The sequence below is a fragment of the Equus quagga genome, chromosome 2 (genome assembly GCF_021613505.1).
Source record: "Equus quagga isolate Etosha38 chromosome 2, UCLA_HA_Equagga_1.0, whole genome shotgun sequence".
Classification (NCBI taxonomy): Eukaryota; Metazoa; Chordata; class Mammalia; order Perissodactyla; family Equidae; genus Equus; species Equus quagga.
The window spans coordinates 59,272,871-59,291,942 of record NC_060268.1 but is presented as its reverse complement, the minus strand read 5'-3'; the positions used below and the strand labels follow the sequence as shown (position 1 = coordinate 59,291,942).

The 19,072-nt window shown below is 37.2% G+C and overlaps 1 protein-coding gene across 8 annotated transcripts in view; it reads left to right on the top strand.

The window, feature by feature from the left end:
* DENND4A (DENN domain containing 4A) overlaps positions 1-19,072 on the top strand; it is a 109,600-nt gene that overhangs the window by 81,624 nt on the left and 8,904 nt on the right. For all 8 annotated transcript variants that reach the window (XM_046653079.1, XM_046653076.1, XM_046653078.1 and 5 more), the window contains 7 exons: positions 4,394-5,493; positions 10,622-10,811; positions 14,926-15,020; positions 16,309-16,484; positions 16,582-16,728; positions 18,248-18,446; positions 18,683-18,937. In XM_046653079.1, coding sequence (XP_046509035.1) covers positions 4,394-5,493; positions 10,622-10,811; positions 14,926-15,020; positions 16,309-16,484; positions 16,582-16,728; positions 18,248-18,446; positions 18,683-18,937 — 2,162 coding nt within the window. The remainder of the gene's footprint in view (positions 1-4,393; positions 5,494-10,621; positions 10,812-14,925; positions 15,021-16,308; positions 16,485-16,581; positions 16,729-18,247; positions 18,447-18,682; positions 18,938-19,072) is intronic.

Here is a 19,072-nt window from a genome sequence, read left to right as displayed (position 1 = left end):
GTTAATGGAAAGGTCAATTTAGGATGTGGGATAATACTTGATCTTAGAAATTTTTTCCAGACCATTTTTTAGGGATTAAATGGACCTAAGATTCGAGTTTCTAGTAGTAATAGTCTGATTATATAATTACATTATTATATTTTTGTATTAGCTCAATTCTGCATTAAGTTGTGATCTAAAAAATATTGAAGGACTTATGCTCTCAAGGCTGAACTCTCTCTGTTTGTAAATGGCCTTGCTGAAATGATGTTTGTTTTTCTGCAGCATAGTTAGATATGCCTCTAGCTCAGGGGTAGGCAAATTGTGGCCCATGGGCCAAATTGGACCTGCAGCCTGTTTTTGTACAGGCCCACAAGCTAAGAATGGTTTTTGCATTTTTAATTGGTGGGGAAAAAATCAAAAGAAGAATAATATTTTGAGACAAATGAAAATTATATGAAATTACATACTTCACTGTTCATAGACCAAAGTTTATTGGAATATAGCCACACTCATTTACATATTCTCTATGGCTGCTTTTGCACTACATGGCATAGTATGTTTTAACTTTTTATTTTTAGCTACCATATTTAGCTATGTCATAGATTATGTTATAATCTGGGTTGGTCGGTTGGTGGCATTTGTTTCCCAGCAGACAGTATTCATTCAGTAATTATTTTTTGAGCTGCTGGTGTATGCTACCATATACCAGGTGCTACTGGGGATATAAGGAACAAAAAATAAACATGATTCCTGCCTTCATCGAGAAAGCAGGTGAGAGGGATAGGAAGACATTAATCAAATAATCAAGTAAATGTAAAAATCCTCTGAGATTAAATAACATGAAGACGGGCTGTAAATTGCTATGAGGACATAAAATAGAGAGACATGTCCTGGGTTTGGGGGAACATTGTTCAGGGAAGGTTTTGTAGGGGAGGAAGACAATTCCTCTACCCTTTCTAGGTCTTTCTCGCTGGGCTATGAATTAAATTGACATGAGACAGAATAACAGGAGAAAATTAAACAAAGCTTTATAACATGTATACATGGGAGAGACTCAGGAAAACTGAGAAGGTTGCCACAATAGCTGAGCTGCCAGTTTAAATATCTTCTTCAGCTAAAGAGAAAGGAGGGTGTTGGGGGTAGTGGTTTGGGGCTTCAAAGGGGTGGAAGGCAATTTACATGGAGATGGAAATGTAAATGGGCCAACTATAGACAATGTGACCTGAGAGACACGTTTTTACATTACGTTGCAGTTATCTTATGGTATTAGGTACTTCCGGAAGCAGCCCTTTCTATTTTAAATTCTTTTAGGCAGTTGGGGGGGAAGTCAAAGTTTCTTTCAGTCTTTGGTTCTTAAAAGTAATCAAGCCAAAGAGACATATTTTGGGGTGGCCAATTCTGATCCCCCACAGCTTCCTTGAGAATACAGTCATGCAGCACTTAATGGCAGTGATATATTCTGAGAAATGCGTCATTAGGCAATTTCATAGTCATATGAGCATCATAGAGTATACTGAAATGGAACAAAATTTGCCACCCCAAAATGTGTCTCTTTAATGTGAGGATTGTTTTAGGCTGATTATTATTATATTTTTTAAAGATTTTATTTTTCCTTCTTTTGCCCAAAGCCCCCCAGTACATGGTTGTATCTTTTAGTTGTGGGTCTTTCTGGTATGTGGTAGTGTGGGTCAGTTCTGGTATGTGGGACGCTGCCTCAGCATGGCCCAACGAGCAGTGCTAGGTCCATGCCCAGGATCTGAACCGGCAAAACCCTGAGCTGGTGAAGCAGAGCACGAACTTAACCACTCAGCCATGAACCGGCCCTAGGCTGATTATTTTTAAAAAGCAAAAGGCTCGGGAAGTTTTCCTTGTTACCTCCCCCTTAACTGCCTGAAAGAATTCAGATAAAAAAACCCATCTTAGGAAACAAGCTATCACCTTAGCATAACATAAACTAGGTGGTAGACAGGGAGGAACCTAGAAAAGCCTGTTTGTTGGGCTCCCCTCTGTGTTCTTCTGTTTCTGTGTAGCCAAACACACACTTGTTTTCCAAACATTTGCTCCTTTTCACCCACCTGTGAATTGCCTTCCCTTTGAAGTCCGTGACTCTCCCCACCCCCAACATCATCATTTGTCTTTAGCTGAGAATAGTATTTAAGGTGAGGGCTTCAGCCATTTTGACAAGTTACTCGGCTTTTCTGAGTTTCTCCCATGTGTACATATTCCTCCCCTACAGTACTTACACAAACCTAGATGGTATAGCCTACTACACCCCTAGGCTATATGGCACTAATCTTATGGGACCAACAGCTTATATGCGCTCCATTACTGACTGAAATGTCATTATATGGTACGTGACTGTATGTTTTTTGAGCTTAGATCTGAAGGATGAGTAGAGAATAAATAAGGATGGGTGTTGCAAAGGAGGGATTGAGAAGGGAGCATTTCAAGCAGAGGGAAGCAATATGTAAAAGGCTGTGTGGTAGGAAGGGATTATAGCTTGTTCAAAGATCTGAAAAAGGGCTAGTATGTCAGCAAGGAATTCTTTCAGCTTTAAGTCTCAGAAAATATCGTTAACAGTGGCTTAAACAAGTCAAGGATTTTTTTTTTCTCTCAAATAAGAAATTCAAAGGTAAACAGTTGTTCAAGACATTGGTTCAGGAGCTTTGCCATCAGTTCTCTCAACCTAACCATGATTATAAGATAGCCACCAGCAACTTCAGGCATCACCTATCTATGCAAGGCAGAAAATGAATGGGCAAGGAGACCACCAGTCACATCTATCCCCTTTTACCAGGAAGCAGAAGTTTTTCCAGAAACCCTCGAAAACTACCACTTTTAGTAGTACTGGCCAGAATTATGTCATAGAGCCACCTGGCCCAAGGAAGTCAAATAGTTTGCAGCCTTTGTGTTAGAGGCACGTGGCATCCAGCCTAGTCTGATGGAATTTAGCATGTGTATAAACTTAAGATGAGACAAACTCTTCTGTAAATGGCCAGACAATAAATATTTTAGGCCTTGAAGGCCACATACAGTCGCTGTAGTCTGTTCTTCTTTGTGGGTATGTGATTTTAACAACCCATTAAAAGTGTAAAAACTATTTGAGACTGTACAAAAACAATCCACGAGCCAGATTTGTCTCAGAGATGTGGTTTTCCAACCCCTAGTGTAGTTTGATAACCAGCTTTATTTGCCTTTCGGTCAATAAATAGCATTGTTCTGACTTTGCAAAGCAACCTTTGCACATCTATTTAAATCTAATGCCTGAGTATTATTTTGGGTTATAAGACTCTGCCAAATCTTTGATAACATTTAACCTATCAAGCAGAAAGTTGCCCACAATATCAGAAGAAAGTGTATTCTTGGTTTCTTATGTCCTTAATCATAAGCTGATATAGAAAAAAAGAATAAACTACCTCTCTGCTATGCTATTTCCCTTGTTAATGATATATGCTCATTAAACATTATTAGTTGGTAGGCTTTTATGGTCTCTAGTATTCCCTTTTATTATCTCCTATCCTGTTACCTGAATGCATCACATGACAGGAGAAGGGACATTTTTAGTAATTGCCTAGTTATAGAGAGCTGATGTTGCTGGATAAAGCATGTAAAAAGAATAGTTGACAACATACCTAGACTAATGCTTTAGAACACTCCCACATAATAAGGACAATTAAAGTGATCAGAAATCTAGATTTCTGCTTTCAACATTGGTTACCTAAGTAATTTGGTAAAAAGCAGCAAACAGTGTTTCTGAATAGAAAGTGGCCATTCACGTTTAACTGGTATAAACTTGTAATCAGTATGTAAAGCAAAGGTAAAATTACTTGGCCACATCTATAGTCATAAGGATTTAGAGCTTTCAAAATATTTTTTATTTATGGATAATGCTTTTTATTTGGTTTGGTTTAGTGTTTTTGGTTTTGTGTTTCATTATAGGCAGAAGACTCAGAATCTCAAGACCATCTAGCACAACCACAATTGTATAACCATTTTTATTTAATCAATTTAGTGAAATTAATATAAATTTATTATTATTAAATGTATCAAGGGTAAATATTAATCTTAATTTATAGGTTTTAAAAAGCAGTGCATTCTGATGTTCAGGAGCGTATCCGCTGTACTTAGTCAAATCTGGATTTGAATCCCAGTTCTATCACTTAAGAACTGGGTAGCTTTGATCTAGATGGTTAGTCTCTCTGAGGGTCAGTTTTTTCTCAATCCGTACAGATGTTGGAGTGATTATGGTAGCTAATGTGATTAAAGTGCCTAGTATAGGATCTGGCAAATATCAGGCATTCAATGAGTGCTTGCTGTTATTATTTTCATTACTAGTATTTAAGATATTTAAGACAACTTATATTTGCATGTTACATTTTTCATGGCCAAAAGCATTTTTCTTGTTTTTCAGAAAGCCCATCTGAGCTGCTTGTAATATCATCTTTTGAGGATACAAATGAAACAGGAAACATTCAAAGTAGATGCTTCAGGAAAAGACATAAAAGTGACAATGAACCTAATTTGCAGCAGCAAATGTCCTGGGGAAGTAGAAACCGCAATCTTAGTGGAGGAGTACTGATGGGACTTATGCTCAATAGGATGAACCAGGAAGCAAACCCTGGTGATATGGTTGAAAAATTAGGAGCTGATGCAAAAATTCTTTCAAATGTTATCTCAAAAAGCACAAGACCAAATAGTCTTGACATTGGAAAGCCACCTGTAAGATCAAAAAGAGACAGTCTAGAGAAGGAATCTAGTGATGATGATACACCTTTTGATGGTTCTAACTGTTTGGCAGATAAAGTGGATTCTCCCGTTATTTTTGACTTAGAAGACTTAGACAATGAAACAGATGGATCAAAAGTGGGATATGTTGCTACACAAAATCCCAAGAGGATTCAGCGTATGAGCAGCAGCTTTTCAGTAAAACCTTTTGAAAAAACTGATGTTGCAACAGGATTTGATCCCCTCTCTCTTTTGGTTGCTGAGACTGAACAGCAGCAAAAAGAGGAGGAGGAAGAGGGGGAAGATGATAGCAAAAGCATTTCAACACCATCTGCCAGACGTGATTTAGCTGAAGAAATTGAGATGTATATGAATAACATGAGCAGTCCTTTGACAAGTCGTACACCAAGCATTGATTTACAACGGGCATGTGATGATAAATTAACCAATAAGAAAAGTCCAACATTGGTCAAGGCATGCAGAAGATCTAGCCTGCCTCCTAATTCTCCTAGGCCAGTGAGACTTACCAAATCTAAAAGTTACACAAAAAGTGAGGACAGGCCAAGGGATAGACTCTGGTCTTCTCCAGCCTTCTCACCCACTTGCCCATTTAGGGAAGAATCTCAAGATGCGTTACCCCACTCGTCACCTTCATTTAATTTGGATACACTACTAGTACCTAAACTGGATGTTTTAAGGAACAGCATGTTCACTGCTGGAAAAGGAGTAGCCGAGAAAGCAAGCAAATGGTATTCAAGGTTCACCATGTATACTACATCATCTAAGGTGAGTTTTGTTAGTATTGTCTGCTTTTCCTTTTACCCTCCTTCACCACCAAAAGTCCCTTACTTGCAAAGATGTCTGTTTTTCCCGTCCTCCTTAAACACAGCTTTACAAAAAAGACTCCTGGGATATGTATGGTTTGTAAGCATCAGAATTTGAACTTGAATAATAACTAGAAAGGAAAAAGAAAATTCACTAACTAAGATAATGTTTATAGTTCAGTTTTGAGAGAAAGTGATTTGTAGCTGGAGTAGAAATTAGTGTTATGTGAAAATGCTTACCGAGCTTCATTATTTCCTTCAAAATGCAGATTTTTTTCAGACACAGTGTCCAGCATGGCTTCAGAAATTATTGGCCAGGCATAGGATTTCTCCTCTGGTTAGGAGGGAGTAGCTTGTGATTATAGCTCCCAAGAGCAAAAAGCTATATGAAATCTAGAAAGTATCTGTTTAAAGTCATCGGAGAACTGCTAAAGCAACTAGAAAATAGAGGGGCAAGATTTTAGAGAGAGGAGAAGACGTTTGCTTATCTGGAGCACAGAGCAAGAGGTTGCTCATCTAAGCTTTGCCTTATCAGAAGACTGTGGAGCAGTGAGGGGGCCAGCAGAGCTTTAGGGATCTTGTGGAGCTGGAGAGACAAAATTTGAGACTTGGGGATCCTCAGATGCTTAAGTTTTTTCCTTCAAGACATTTTCCAAAGACTGATACTGCATGAGACAGAAGGCTAAAAAGATAAGCAGAAAGTCTCTGACAAATAAGAACTCTCAGCAGTTTCATGGTACTGGGAATACAATAGCTAGAGTTCATGAGCTGCTAGGGGGAGGGGGTGGGGGAGGCCCTTCGTTGGAAGTCTTGCAGAGCTATGCCTTAGGAGCACCGGCAAACCAGAGGTAGACTGATCCTGACCAAAACTGCAACATAGGCTTGACTTAGGTCACTCTGTGCTTAGGGTAAAATAATCAGCCTTTACTACAACAGAGGAAAGAGTGTACCCTTTCTGAAGGAATAGAACATCATCTGGAGTCCTTACAACTTTTTATACACAATATCTGTCATTCAATTAAAAATAGCTATACCAACGGGCTGGCCCCATGGCCGAGTGGTTAAGTTCGCGTGCTCCGCTGCAAGCGGCCCAGTGTTTCGTCGGTTCGAATCCTGGGCGCAGACATGGTACCACTCATCAAGCCACGCTGAGGCAGCGTCCCACATGCCACAACTAGAAGGACCCACAACTAAGAATATACAACTATGTACCGGGGGGCTTTGGGAAGAAAAAGGAAAAAAATAAAATCTTTTAAAAAAAAAAGCTATACCAAGAGGCAGGACCATAACTAAAAACAGTTGAAAAGTAGATGGTGGAAACAGACCTTCAGGTGATCCTATTAAACATTTGAATTAACAAGGGCCTTTGAAATAATTATAATACGTTCAAGAAAATAGAGGAAAAGGTGAAAAAAATACCTGAAAAGATGGAAGATTTCATCAGATAATTATCTGTTTTAAAAAATCAAGTATAATTCCTAGAACTGAAAAAGATACAAAATTAAGAATACGGTAGTTGGATTTAACAGTAGACAGAACACAGAAAAAGAAAGGTTAGTAAACTAGATGGCAAGTCAGTAGAAAATATGCACACTGAAGCACAGACAGGAAAAAAGTTGGAAGATATAGAAAAGAATGTGGGGTTCAGTGAAAATGCCCAACATTGATATAATTGCGTTCCAGAAGAAGAAGAGAGAATGAGACAGAAGGAGCATTTAAAAAGCTAATTGCCAAGAATTTTCCGAAAGTGAGTTAATATACCAACTCACATATTTAACAAGATCTACAAATGTCAAGGAGAATAAATATAAAGAAAACCATACTTAGGCACCTAATATTAAAATAGAGGAAAACGAAATACAAAGAGAAAATCTTAAAAGGAGCCAAAGAGATATATTACCTTTAAAGGAGCAACAATAGGAAACTGACAGTGGTCTTCTGAACAGAAACTATGATGTCAGAAGACACTGGAAAAACACCTTTAGGGGGCTGAAGGAAAGTGACTGCCGATCTGTTTTTCTATGCCCAGCAAAAATATTATTTAAAAATTAGCATGAGAGTCCTAGTTCTACTGTGGTCCCATAAGACCACTACAAACTCTCCCCCCCCACCCACACTGATTACAACTAAAAACTCCAGACAAAAATACAGAAAACAACTATGTAAGGTTCTGGAAAATGAAAGCAGATACGTTGTGGGGAGGGTCCCACACAGAGGTGAGTTTCCCATTTTCTTTTCTCATGCATCTTTGCCTCAGGAGCAGGTCCCAGTCACAGTGTGGCATGGTAGCCCTGGCAGCTAACACTTCAAGAGAAACTGCATATTTCCTGGACGGAGGAATCAGGGAAGGCAGCCTCCATGGGCTGGAGAGTTTGAGGGAAGTCTGAGAGAAGAGGATTCCCTAATTCCCTAATTCTGAGCCCATACGAGTCTCAGGCTAACCCTTGAGCTACACCTATATGGGATAGATGCAAACCAGCATAGGCGAGGCTTAGAGAACTGAGTGAGGATTAAATCACCACCTACAAAAATTGAGACACAAATTGCAACCTGAACATAACTCACTTGACTGCTTGCTAAAACAAAAGTTTTTTGTGTTCTCCAAGAGATTATAACAGTACCCAGACTGCACAACATAACATTCACAGCGTCAAAAATACAATCCAAAATTACCTGATAGATAAAGAACTGAGAAAATGTGACCAGTTCTCAAGAGAAAGACCACCCTGAGATGACCCAGATTTTGAAATTATCAGACAGAAACTTTAAAGCAGCTATTATAACTAGATTCTAGGAGGTAAAGAAAAACACATTTGAAATAAATGAAAAGAAAGTAATTCTCAGTAAGAAATATAAACTGTTAAAAAAGCGAACAAATTTTATAACTGAAAAATATACTCTGAAAGACACTCATTGGATGGGTTCAGTAGTAGAATGGGGATCACAGGAGTCAGTGAACTTGAAGACTGAGTAATAGAAATCATCTGATTGGAAGAATAGAGAGAAAAGACTTTTTATAAAAATGAACAGAGCCTCAGAGACTTGTGGGACAATATCAATAGTTATAATAAAAAACTGGAGTTCCGGAAGAATTGGAGAAAGAGATTATGGTGGAAAAAATATTTGAAGAAATAATGGCTGAAACTTCTCAAATTTGAATTAAAAAATTAGATTTACAAATATAAGAGACCCAGAAAACTATAGACAGGCTAAACTCAAAGAAAACCACGTAAGAAACTGCTAAAAACCAAAGATATTGTCCGCTAATAAGAAAATGGCTGCTGGGAAAAAAAGAATAAAAAAATACCTTGAAAGCTGTTCAATGACACATTAACTACAGATGAATAAAGATTGGAATGACCACATGTTTTTCATCATAATCCATGGAGTAAAGAAAAGACCTGTCAACCCAGAATTCTATATCCAGTAAAAATATTCTTCAGGCATGAAGGTGAAATAAAAACATTTTCAGATAAAGGAAAAGAATTCATGGCCTCAGACCTGCTCTATAAAATATGCTAAAGCAAGTTCTTCAGGCAGAAGAAAGATGATAGCAGAAAGAAGCTTGGATCTTCAGGAATGAAGGAAGAGCAAAGTAGATGGTAAATAGCTAGTTAATATAAAAGACTACTTTTTATCTCCTACATTTCTTAAAATATTTATAATAGTCCAAAACAAAAATTGTATCATTTCATTGGCTCTTCATTATATGTAGATGTTTTATAGTGGTAAAGGGACTCTCCCCACTGATAGTCATTGTAGTTATGTTATATATGAAATGGTACAATGTTAACTAACATAAGTAACATTAAGTAAGACTGTAAATGATGAAGTATGTTATACTGTATTCCCTAGAGCACCCACTTAAAAAATACGATGAGATGGACCCAAAGAGCCAGTGGAAATATTCAGATAATCTCAAAAATAACAACTTCAGTGAAATAAGCCAGATAGAAAAGGACAATCTCTGTATGACTCCACTCGTATGAGGAATTTAAACATAAGATAAATCTTATGTTTAATCTATGTTTGTAGACAAAGAGAACAGATTAGTGGCTACCAGGGGAAAGGGGAGGTAGGGGGTGGGCACAAAGGGTGAAGGGGTGCACCTACAACATGACTGACAAACAATAATGTACATCTGAAATTTCACAAGATTGTAACCTATCATTAACACAATAAAAATTAACTTACAAAAAATAACTCAGTGGCACACACACACATACACGACTAGAAAAAAAATAAGTTGTATTATCTGGGCAGTGGAATTACAGACCTTTAAAATATTTTTTCTTCATACAAAAATTTGTATCTACCAGATTTTCTTATATATTATTGATATAGCCAGAAAAAAAAGTAACTTATGCTTTGGTGTTCTCAAAAATGAAAATTGGAAATATATGACTTTGAAACCTGAATAATTGTAGAAAAGAATAGGATTGGGGCCAGCCCCGTGGCCAAGTGGTTAAGTTTGCGCGCTCTGCTTCAGCGGCCCTGGGTTTTGCTGGTTCAGATCCTGGACCTGGACCTGGACATGGCATCCATCAAGCCATGCTGAGGCGCCATCCCACACAGCACAACCAGAAGGGCCCGCAACCAGAATATACAACTATGTACTGGGGAGCTTTGGGGAGAAGAAGAAGGAAAAAAGATTGGCAACAGATATTAGCTCAGGTGCCAATCTTTAAAAAAATTTTAAAGAAAAGAATAGAATGTAGACATAAATGAAATTTTTTTTAAAAACGAATAAAATGTAATTCCAGTGGTATCATTCTGGGCTGAGATTTACTGGGAGGAAAATTAACAATAAATGAAGATTTAAAGTCAGCAAGAGTATCTTACTAAGAGGTATCTACTTTGATCTGACTAAAAAAATGCTGTCTTAAAAATAGATCTCCAGCACATTTGTCCAAATTTGTCTACCTTTATAAAATTGGGGTTTTTTCAGAAGTTGTAATGTTGATTAACTGATCATCTGAGTAGTTAAGTGATTATCTGAGTAGTTTAGGCATTTCCTCTGCCTCAGAGGTGACTTTTTAAATAATTAACTTTAAATATGAAGGAAGTTAAGCTTATAATTATGTCCTTAGGATCAAAGTTCTGATCGTGCCAGTCTTTCTTCAGTGGGAGCCCAGGATTCTGAATCTGCCTCTTTAACAGATGAAGATGTCTGCCACGAGCTGGAAGGAGCCGCTTCCTCCCAAGAGAGCAGTGCCACTTCAGGGACCAAGGGAATTGATTTCAGCAGAACAAGCCTGGGAAGTTCTGCCTCCTTAGAAGGTTTGTCCAAAGTATCATACTGCATTTGATTTGTGGTACCTTTACTTTTTGTCCTTTATGTTTTAATTTTGTAAAAGGTTTGCATGGCTCCGAAGTCAAAACGGTAGAACCAAGGCACTTTCAGAGAAGTCCAGCCTCCATCCCCACCCCTTCATCTTGTTTACTCCCTATCCCTAGGTGTAACCATTTTTATTCATTTTGGTTTATCCTTCCATTGTTACTTTTTTTTTTTTGAGGAAGATTAGCCCTGAGCTAACTACTGCCAATCCTCCTCTTTTTGCTCAGGATGACTGGCCCTGAGCTAACATCTGTGCCCATCTTCCTCTACTTTGTATGTGGGACGCCTACCACAGCATGGCTTTTGCCAAGCAGTGCAATGTCCGCACCCAGGATCCAAACTGGCGAACACTGGGCCTCCAAGAAGCAAAACGTGTGCACTTAACTGCTGCACCACCGGGCCGGCCCCTCCACTGTTACTTTTTAAAAAATATAGGGGTGTGTGTGTGTGTGTGTGTGTGTTCTTATTACCTCTTCTCTTCTTTCTCAAAAGATAACATACTGTTGGGGCCAGCCTGGTGGCCTAGTGGTTAAGTTCACATGCTCTGCTTCGATGGCCTGGCGTTTGCAGGTTCAGATCCTGGGTGCGGACCTACACACCGCTCATCAAGCCATGCTGTGGTGGCATCACACATACAAAATAGAGGAAGATTGGCACAGATGTTAGCTCAGGGCCAATCTTCCTCAAGCAAAAAAAAAAAAAAAAGAAGAAGAAGATTGGCAACAGTTGTTAGCTCAGGGCCAGTCTTCCTCACCAAAAAAAGCAAAAAACAAAAACAAGGTAACATACTGTAAATACTTTCCCACTCCTTGCTTTTTTCACTTACCAATGTATCCTGAAGATCATTCCAGATCATCACATATCAGTATCCCTCGTTCATTTTTACAGTTACATAGTTCATCATGTGTGGATGTATCATAGTTTATTTTAACCACTTTTCTGTTGATGGACGTTATGATTCCAGTCTTGGACTGTTATAAATAATGCTATGATGCATACATGTCATATATTTTTGCTAGGGTATCTTTGGAAGATACTTCAGAATTCTTACTTGAAGTGGTATTGCCGAAGCCCTTCCTCAGGGGTGTACTATTTTGCATTCACACTGATAATATATAAGAGTACAGTCATGCATTGCTTAGCGACAGGGAGACATTCCAAGAAATACGTTGTTAGGCGATTTTCTCCTTGTGCAAACATAATAGAATCCTAGATGGCACAGCCTACTACACACTTAGGCCATATGGTACTAATCTTATGGGACCACAATCATATATGCGGACCATCATTGACTGAAACATTGTTATGGGGCGCTTGACTGTAACTATTTCCCCACAGCCTTGTCAGCAAAATATGTTGGCAAACTTGGATTTTTCCATCTGATAGGTGAGGAATGTGTTTCAGTTTAGTTTTCATTTCTATTTCTCTTATAAATGAAGTTGAGTATCTGTTTATATGCTTAAGGACTATTTGCATATCTTTTTCTGTGGACTGTCCTTTGCCTACATTTTGCTTGTTCATCCTTTTTTGTTTGTTTAATAGCTCTTTTTTATGTTAAGGAATCAATCTTTTGTTTCATGTAAGTGGCAAATACTTTTTCCAAGTTTGTCAGGTCTATTTTGTTTTGTTTTTGCCAAGCAAAAGTTTTTAATTTTATGTCATCAAGTTATCACTTTGCTCTCTTGCTCCTGGCCTTTGAGTTGCTGGGCGAGGTGTCCCCTTGCCCCAGTTCACTGTTGTTCACTGCTGGTGCTTCTCTGGTTTCCTTGCTAACATTTTCTCTGGTCAGCAGACTTTTCTGTAAAGGACCGTTTCATAAACATTTCAGGTTTTGTGGTCCACATACCTCTCTGACACATATTCTTTTTTGTCTTCTTTTTTAACAATGCTTTAAAGAAGTAAAGACCATTCTCAGCTTGTCGCCATTCAAAAGTAGATTTGATTCCTGCTCTAGATATTTAGTGCATTTGAATTTATCCTGGTATATGATGTGGGGAATGGATGCAATATAATATTTTTTCATTTGCACCTTTGCCATTTTAAAAAGCTTTTATCGTGGAAATTTTCAAACATACACGAAAGTAGAAGGAATAACACAATGAGCTCTCTTATAAAACCCTTCACCCAACTTCAGCAGTTGCCAACAGATGGCCAATCTTGTTTTGTCTTTTCCCCCTCTCTCTTTTGCTGCCAACATTTTTTCCTTCCCCACTGGATTATTTTAAAGTAAATCCCAGACAACATATAATTTTATTCATAAATACTTCAATATGTATCTCTAAAATATAAGGACTTTAATGTTATATATTTTTTAACTTAACTAATTTATTTAATAAATCTTTTATATTACTATACGTTATACATATAATGTGTACACTTTTATGTAGTAAATACATTTCACAAATTGAACACACCTGAGTAACCAGCACGCAGCTCAAGAAACAACACTGACGACATCCAGAACCTCCTCTCTTGCAGTCACTGCTCCCTTCACAGGGAGACATTCTCAACTTCCAGCACCATCTGTTAGCATGGCCAGTTAACATTTTATGGACTCATACAGTATGTATCTTTTGTGAAGTATTCATTTTTTTAAAAACATAATTGTAATACCATTATCTCATTTTTTAAAATGTGACAATATTTATCATAAAATATATCAAATATTTTGTTTAAATTTTCACATTATCTCATAAAGCTTTTTTTTAGGTAGTCTGGTCAAATTGGGATTTAAACAAGGTCCACTTGTTGCATTTGGTTGATATGTCTGTTAACTCCCTTTTATCTTTGTTCCCTCTCTTTTTGTCCCCCGTTGTCATATATTCATGAAGAAATCAGATGATTGGCTCCCCTCTCTCCTTTGTTTTTTTGACCTGCAAGAAAAGTTTGTTGTGCTAAGCAGATAAAACTTACCTCACAACCTGATTCATATTTATTAAAATGAATATTTATTCTGTGCTATAATTAATTAGATACAAAAGGTAGGCTGCCCACATATGACTGAATTAGTCAAGGCTAATAGAAGGTATTAGAAAGCAGTTTTGACCTAGCTTTAGCAGAGAGGGATAACAGAAGGTTACTGGGGAACCATCAAGGACAGACCTGTGGTTCCCACCAGCTCTCAGCGTCTTCAAGGAGGATGTGAGGCTCAGTTCTCTCCCTGCCACTCTTCATCTCTGTGCAGCAGGGCCGAGAGCCAGTGGTAGCTCTGGAGCTACCTTTTTGTTCCCTTGTCACTTGTTTGCTGAAGCAATCAGCTCATTAATCTGGATTATGCTGAATGCATTCCCATAGTGGCGGTGAACATGTTTTCCTATTCTCTGTTTCTCGTAGTTTATACTATTACTTTTTGTTCACCTTTGTATTTATAAAAATACCAATGTTCATTTGTAAAATTGAGTAACTAGTGGGAAAAAACTGTATAGAGAAGATAGAGATTACCTCCAGTTTTACTAACAAGATACAGTCACTGTCAACTATAGATATGATCACAGAACTCCCCTTACTTTTTGCTGTTGTTGTTTTGATTGCTACCAATATCCCATTTCTCTGAAGAATGTTCTTGGAGACTCTTCCCTAGAGTTTAAGAGCAAGATTACTGTACCAGGTCTTAAAAGATCCTTATAAGGTGGGGAATTGCCAGTAAATTTTGTCATGATTTGAAATAAAATTAATTTTATACTTTTTAGACCTTAGAACTAAACATTTTCTTGCATTTTAAGCATAGAAAAGTAGAAACAGCAAAATAGTAATTACAAACAGCTGGAATGCCTTCTAGCCTGCACATTACAAAGTGCTTAATAAATGAGTAATGCGTGAGCACACCTAGCAGGCGGGGATCAGTAGAATGAGAGCACATTTCCTAGGTGTGTACTCAAAACAAAAATGCATGCATTGAGAAACATTTTTTCATTGTTTGTTTGTTTTTAAATTACCTTTAGTATTTTGAATAGAACACTTTGACATTTTATCAAAGAATTTATGAGAGCGAAAGATTCTCATATCCTTTCTCGTTAATTTTAATGGTTTTGCTCTTTGTTTTTTATTAATGAACAGGATCCCTGTCAAAGTTCGCCTTACCTGGGAAATCAGAAGTGGCATCTTCCTACAACACGAGTAATACAAATATCTTCCAGAACTATGCAATGGAGGTATAATTTTAATCAAAAGAGCACCTTCATGTACTACTTCATAAAATTTATATTTCTTTTGTATTGATCGTCATGAGTAGAATAATAAAAAGTTGAATATATAGCAACTGAAAATTTCAGAATATATATTGTACCTGAATAAACTTAAAATCCAGTTTTAGGATATCTAGTATTTCAGATTATTGAAATCATACTACTTTATATCTGTTTAGAACAATTTGATACTTCCTTTGAGATTTATCATAATACAAAAGCATTTTCATTTTCAATATTTATGCTTTCTTATATGTAAGTTCTCTTGGAATTTTCATTTTACATCTTAAACACAACCAATTTGGCTATGCAAGGACCTTTTTTGATGAGGGTACAGGAGAGTTTTGGCATTGGTATCAACTTTTTCCATGATGTTTTTCATTCTTTGTGTCAGTTTGATGTACATATCTGCTAGATAGGCTGCTATATCCCATTTTCTTAAAATTAAAATGTTATACTTTTACATTTTAAAAAATTTACCTAAGTTTTTGGTAAAACTGCTTGCAAATACATTTGTGAGTGTTGTTGGTATTTCATGCTAATTTGCATAAATTTGGAAAATAAATTTGCATACAGCTGGAAAATAAATGATGAGCACTGATGTTGCAATTTACAAAGTTTCTTATGGCTTCAAAAATTTCTCTATTTTATTAACATAACGACAGCATTGACACCTATCCATAGCAATGCTTCTTAAGCTGTCTGTAGTGACGGACCAGGGGCTTTTGTTGTTTTAATTTCCAAACTGTCATGGCTGATACGCTTGTGATACATTGAATACACTCTTAGATGTTGCAGCAATGACAAGTTGCATTAAAAGTTTCTAACTCCTCTTCTCCATTTCTTTCTTCATCTCATCACAAACCAATAAGAGTTTGTGGACCAGCACTTGTCTGGTGACCACACTTTGAGTAGCACAGATCTATAATATGTAATTACAGATACCTATTTTGGGTATTAAAAAATTAATGCTTTTCCATTAATAAAACCATGGCAGATTTTATAGTAATTATAATATAAAAATGCTCCCTTAAATGCAGCTTTTTCTTTCAGACAAAAATTTTGGAGTAGGTTTAGCTGAAATAGTTAAAGATGAGTATATTATATAATGCACTGAATGTAATCCATTCTTCTGTTTATAACTTCTGAATCCTTCTGAGTTTTAGTTTTCCAATGGATTTATGAATTGAAAAGTTTTTTAATTGATAATGTGCACTAACAGGCATACTTTATAAAGAACTGTTTTCTCCCATAGGTTCTCATCTCAAGTTGCTCTCGGTGTAGAACTTGTGACTGCCTTGTCCATGATGAGGAAATCATGGCTGGCTGGACAGCAGATGACTCAAATCTCAATACCACGTGCCCGTTTTGTGGCAATCTTTTCTTGCCCTTTTTGAATATTGAAATAAGAGATTTAAGACGACCCGGAAAGTAATGATTTATGCTTTTTTTTTTCCCCTTCATGTTTAAGGATCATGTTTCCTAGAATATTTCTTTTCTCAAAAAGTTTCTTTGACTCACATTACAGATACTTTTTGAAGTCAAGCCCATCTGCAGAAAATATGCATTTTCCGTCTTCCTTTTCAAGTCAGACAAGACAGTCTTGTATCTCAACATCAGCCTCTGGTCTTGACAAGTCTGTTATCTCCGTTCCAGGGAATTTTGATCTACGTAGGTAATTATGGTTTTATGGAACTATATTTTAATGACTGTTACACACGTTTCAGACAATGACAGAAAAATAAGGTGACCATTTTAAGGTTTAAATTTCTATGTATAATAGATTCATAATCTTAAATTCTTACTTCTAATTAGAACAATATTAAAATTCTCTAATAACCTCAATGTTTAAACAGTTATAGTTTATGTTTTATGAATCCCCAGAGTTTAAGCTGTATAATTCATATAATGTTTAATAGTATTTTAAAGGTAAAAATTCTGTAGAACACTAGAAGTTTATAGTGAACATCTTTCTCTTACCCCTATCTCTTCAGGAATTAAGTCAGTACTAATTTACTTCTGCCTTGTTATATTTAGTTTTCTACTTAGAAATATTTAATAATCTAAGAAAACATTTGGAGCAGATAGAGGAACTATAAAATTAAATTTATACAGTTAGCCGGGGCTGGCCCCGTGGCCGAGTGGTTAAGTTCACGCGCTCCGCTGCAGGTGGCCCAGTGTTTCGTTGGTTCGAATCCTGGGCGCGGACATGGCACTGCTCATCAAACCACGCTGAGGCAGCGTCCCACATACCACAACTAGAAGGACCCACAATGAAGAATATACAACTATGTACCAGGGGGGCTTTGGGGAGAAAAAGGAAAAAAATAAAATCTTTAAAAAAATAAAAAAATAAAAAATAAAAAATTTATACAGTTAGCCTTATATAAGTAAATCTATGCTTTGGGCAAATGCAGAAATCGAATCCATTTTGGAGAAGTGCCAAATACATCGTATATAGCTGGGCAGATGACACCATATTGCTAACTGCACATGCAGAAGAAAATGCCTGTATAGTACTGGCAGGCGAACGTGACTGGTTTAATCCTGACTGCTTATCTGTGTGTGCACCTTCTGTCGTCATAGGTCTATTGGAGCCCTTTCTTTTGCTGTCTCCTACTAGCTTGTGACTACTGAAGGAATAGGGTGCCCGTTTTCTCTGCCTTGTATTCTCTGCGCCTAGTGTGGTTTCTGCTGTATAAAAGTTGTCTACTAAATGTTGTTTGGGGTTTTTTTTCTATTTATTTATTTTGAGGAAGATTAGCCCTAAGCTAACATCTGCCGCCAGTCCTCCTCTTTTTGCTGAGGAAGACTGGCCCTGAGCTCACATCCATGCCCATCTTCCTCTACTTTATATGTGGAACACCTGCCACAGCATGGCTTGCCAAGTGGTGCGAACCGGCGAACCCTGGGCCGCCAAAGTGGAATGTGCGAACTTAACACTGTGCCACTGGGCCGGCCCCCTAAATGTTTTGAATAAATGACTGACTCTTGAATATTTAAAGTTCACTGGATAAAAAGGAAAATGTGACTAGACTGCTTAAAAATATATCCTGATTCCTGGCTGAAGCCTGAGTAATATCTTTCCTTTGATTTACTTTGCTATGCCCAGCTTTGATTCTAAAGAGAAGAACATGGTCTTTCTAGAAATTAAATCTAGACAATGATATGCTTTTTCTTTTTTAATGTTCAAGCAAATCTAAACTGCTGGAAAATTCATGTGCCCGAAGTATTCAGATCCCTGCTGATAGATCAAAAACAGCTGTGTCAAAATGTCCAATATTTCCAATGGCCAGGAGCGTTAGTACTTATGGCCCCTTGGATAAAGAAGACACTGGAGGGCAGAAGCTTATTCCTACAGGCAGCCTGCCAGCAACTTTACAAGGAGCTACAGTATGTATTTTGGTGTTTTTTTAAATTTGGACTTTGATAACTTACCTATGATTTTGTTCCCCTTGTCCTACACAGCATTATTAGCTTCAATTTTATTATTGTCAAGAAGAGTCTCTTGTCCCATGATACAATTATGGTACCTTTCTATTATATGGAAATCATTGACAGGAATTTCTAAAAAATGATTTAGTATCATCGATTTGTATTTGTCATTTATGTTTTTATTTATTCAACAGGATGCTTTAGGATTGGAATGGCACCTCCCAAGTCCAGATCCCGTCACTGTTCCGTATCTCAGTCCTTTGGTGGTGTGGAAGGAACTTGAAAGCTTATTGGAAAATGAAGGCGATCATGCAATAACAGTGGCAGATTTTGTGGACCATCATCCAATTGTTTTTTGGAACCTAGTGTGGTATTTTAGACGTCTTGACTTGCCCAGTAACTTACCTGGATTGATTCTTTCTTCTGAGCATTGTAACAAATATTCAAAGGTATGAGAGTAAAAATTAACTAAAAGGCAATGCTTCTGTCACCATTGTAATGTTTTCATATTCCTAATGACAGAAAAGTAATTTTTATGCTAAGTATTTTTAATAACCATCTGAATCATTGGGTCAATAAAATTG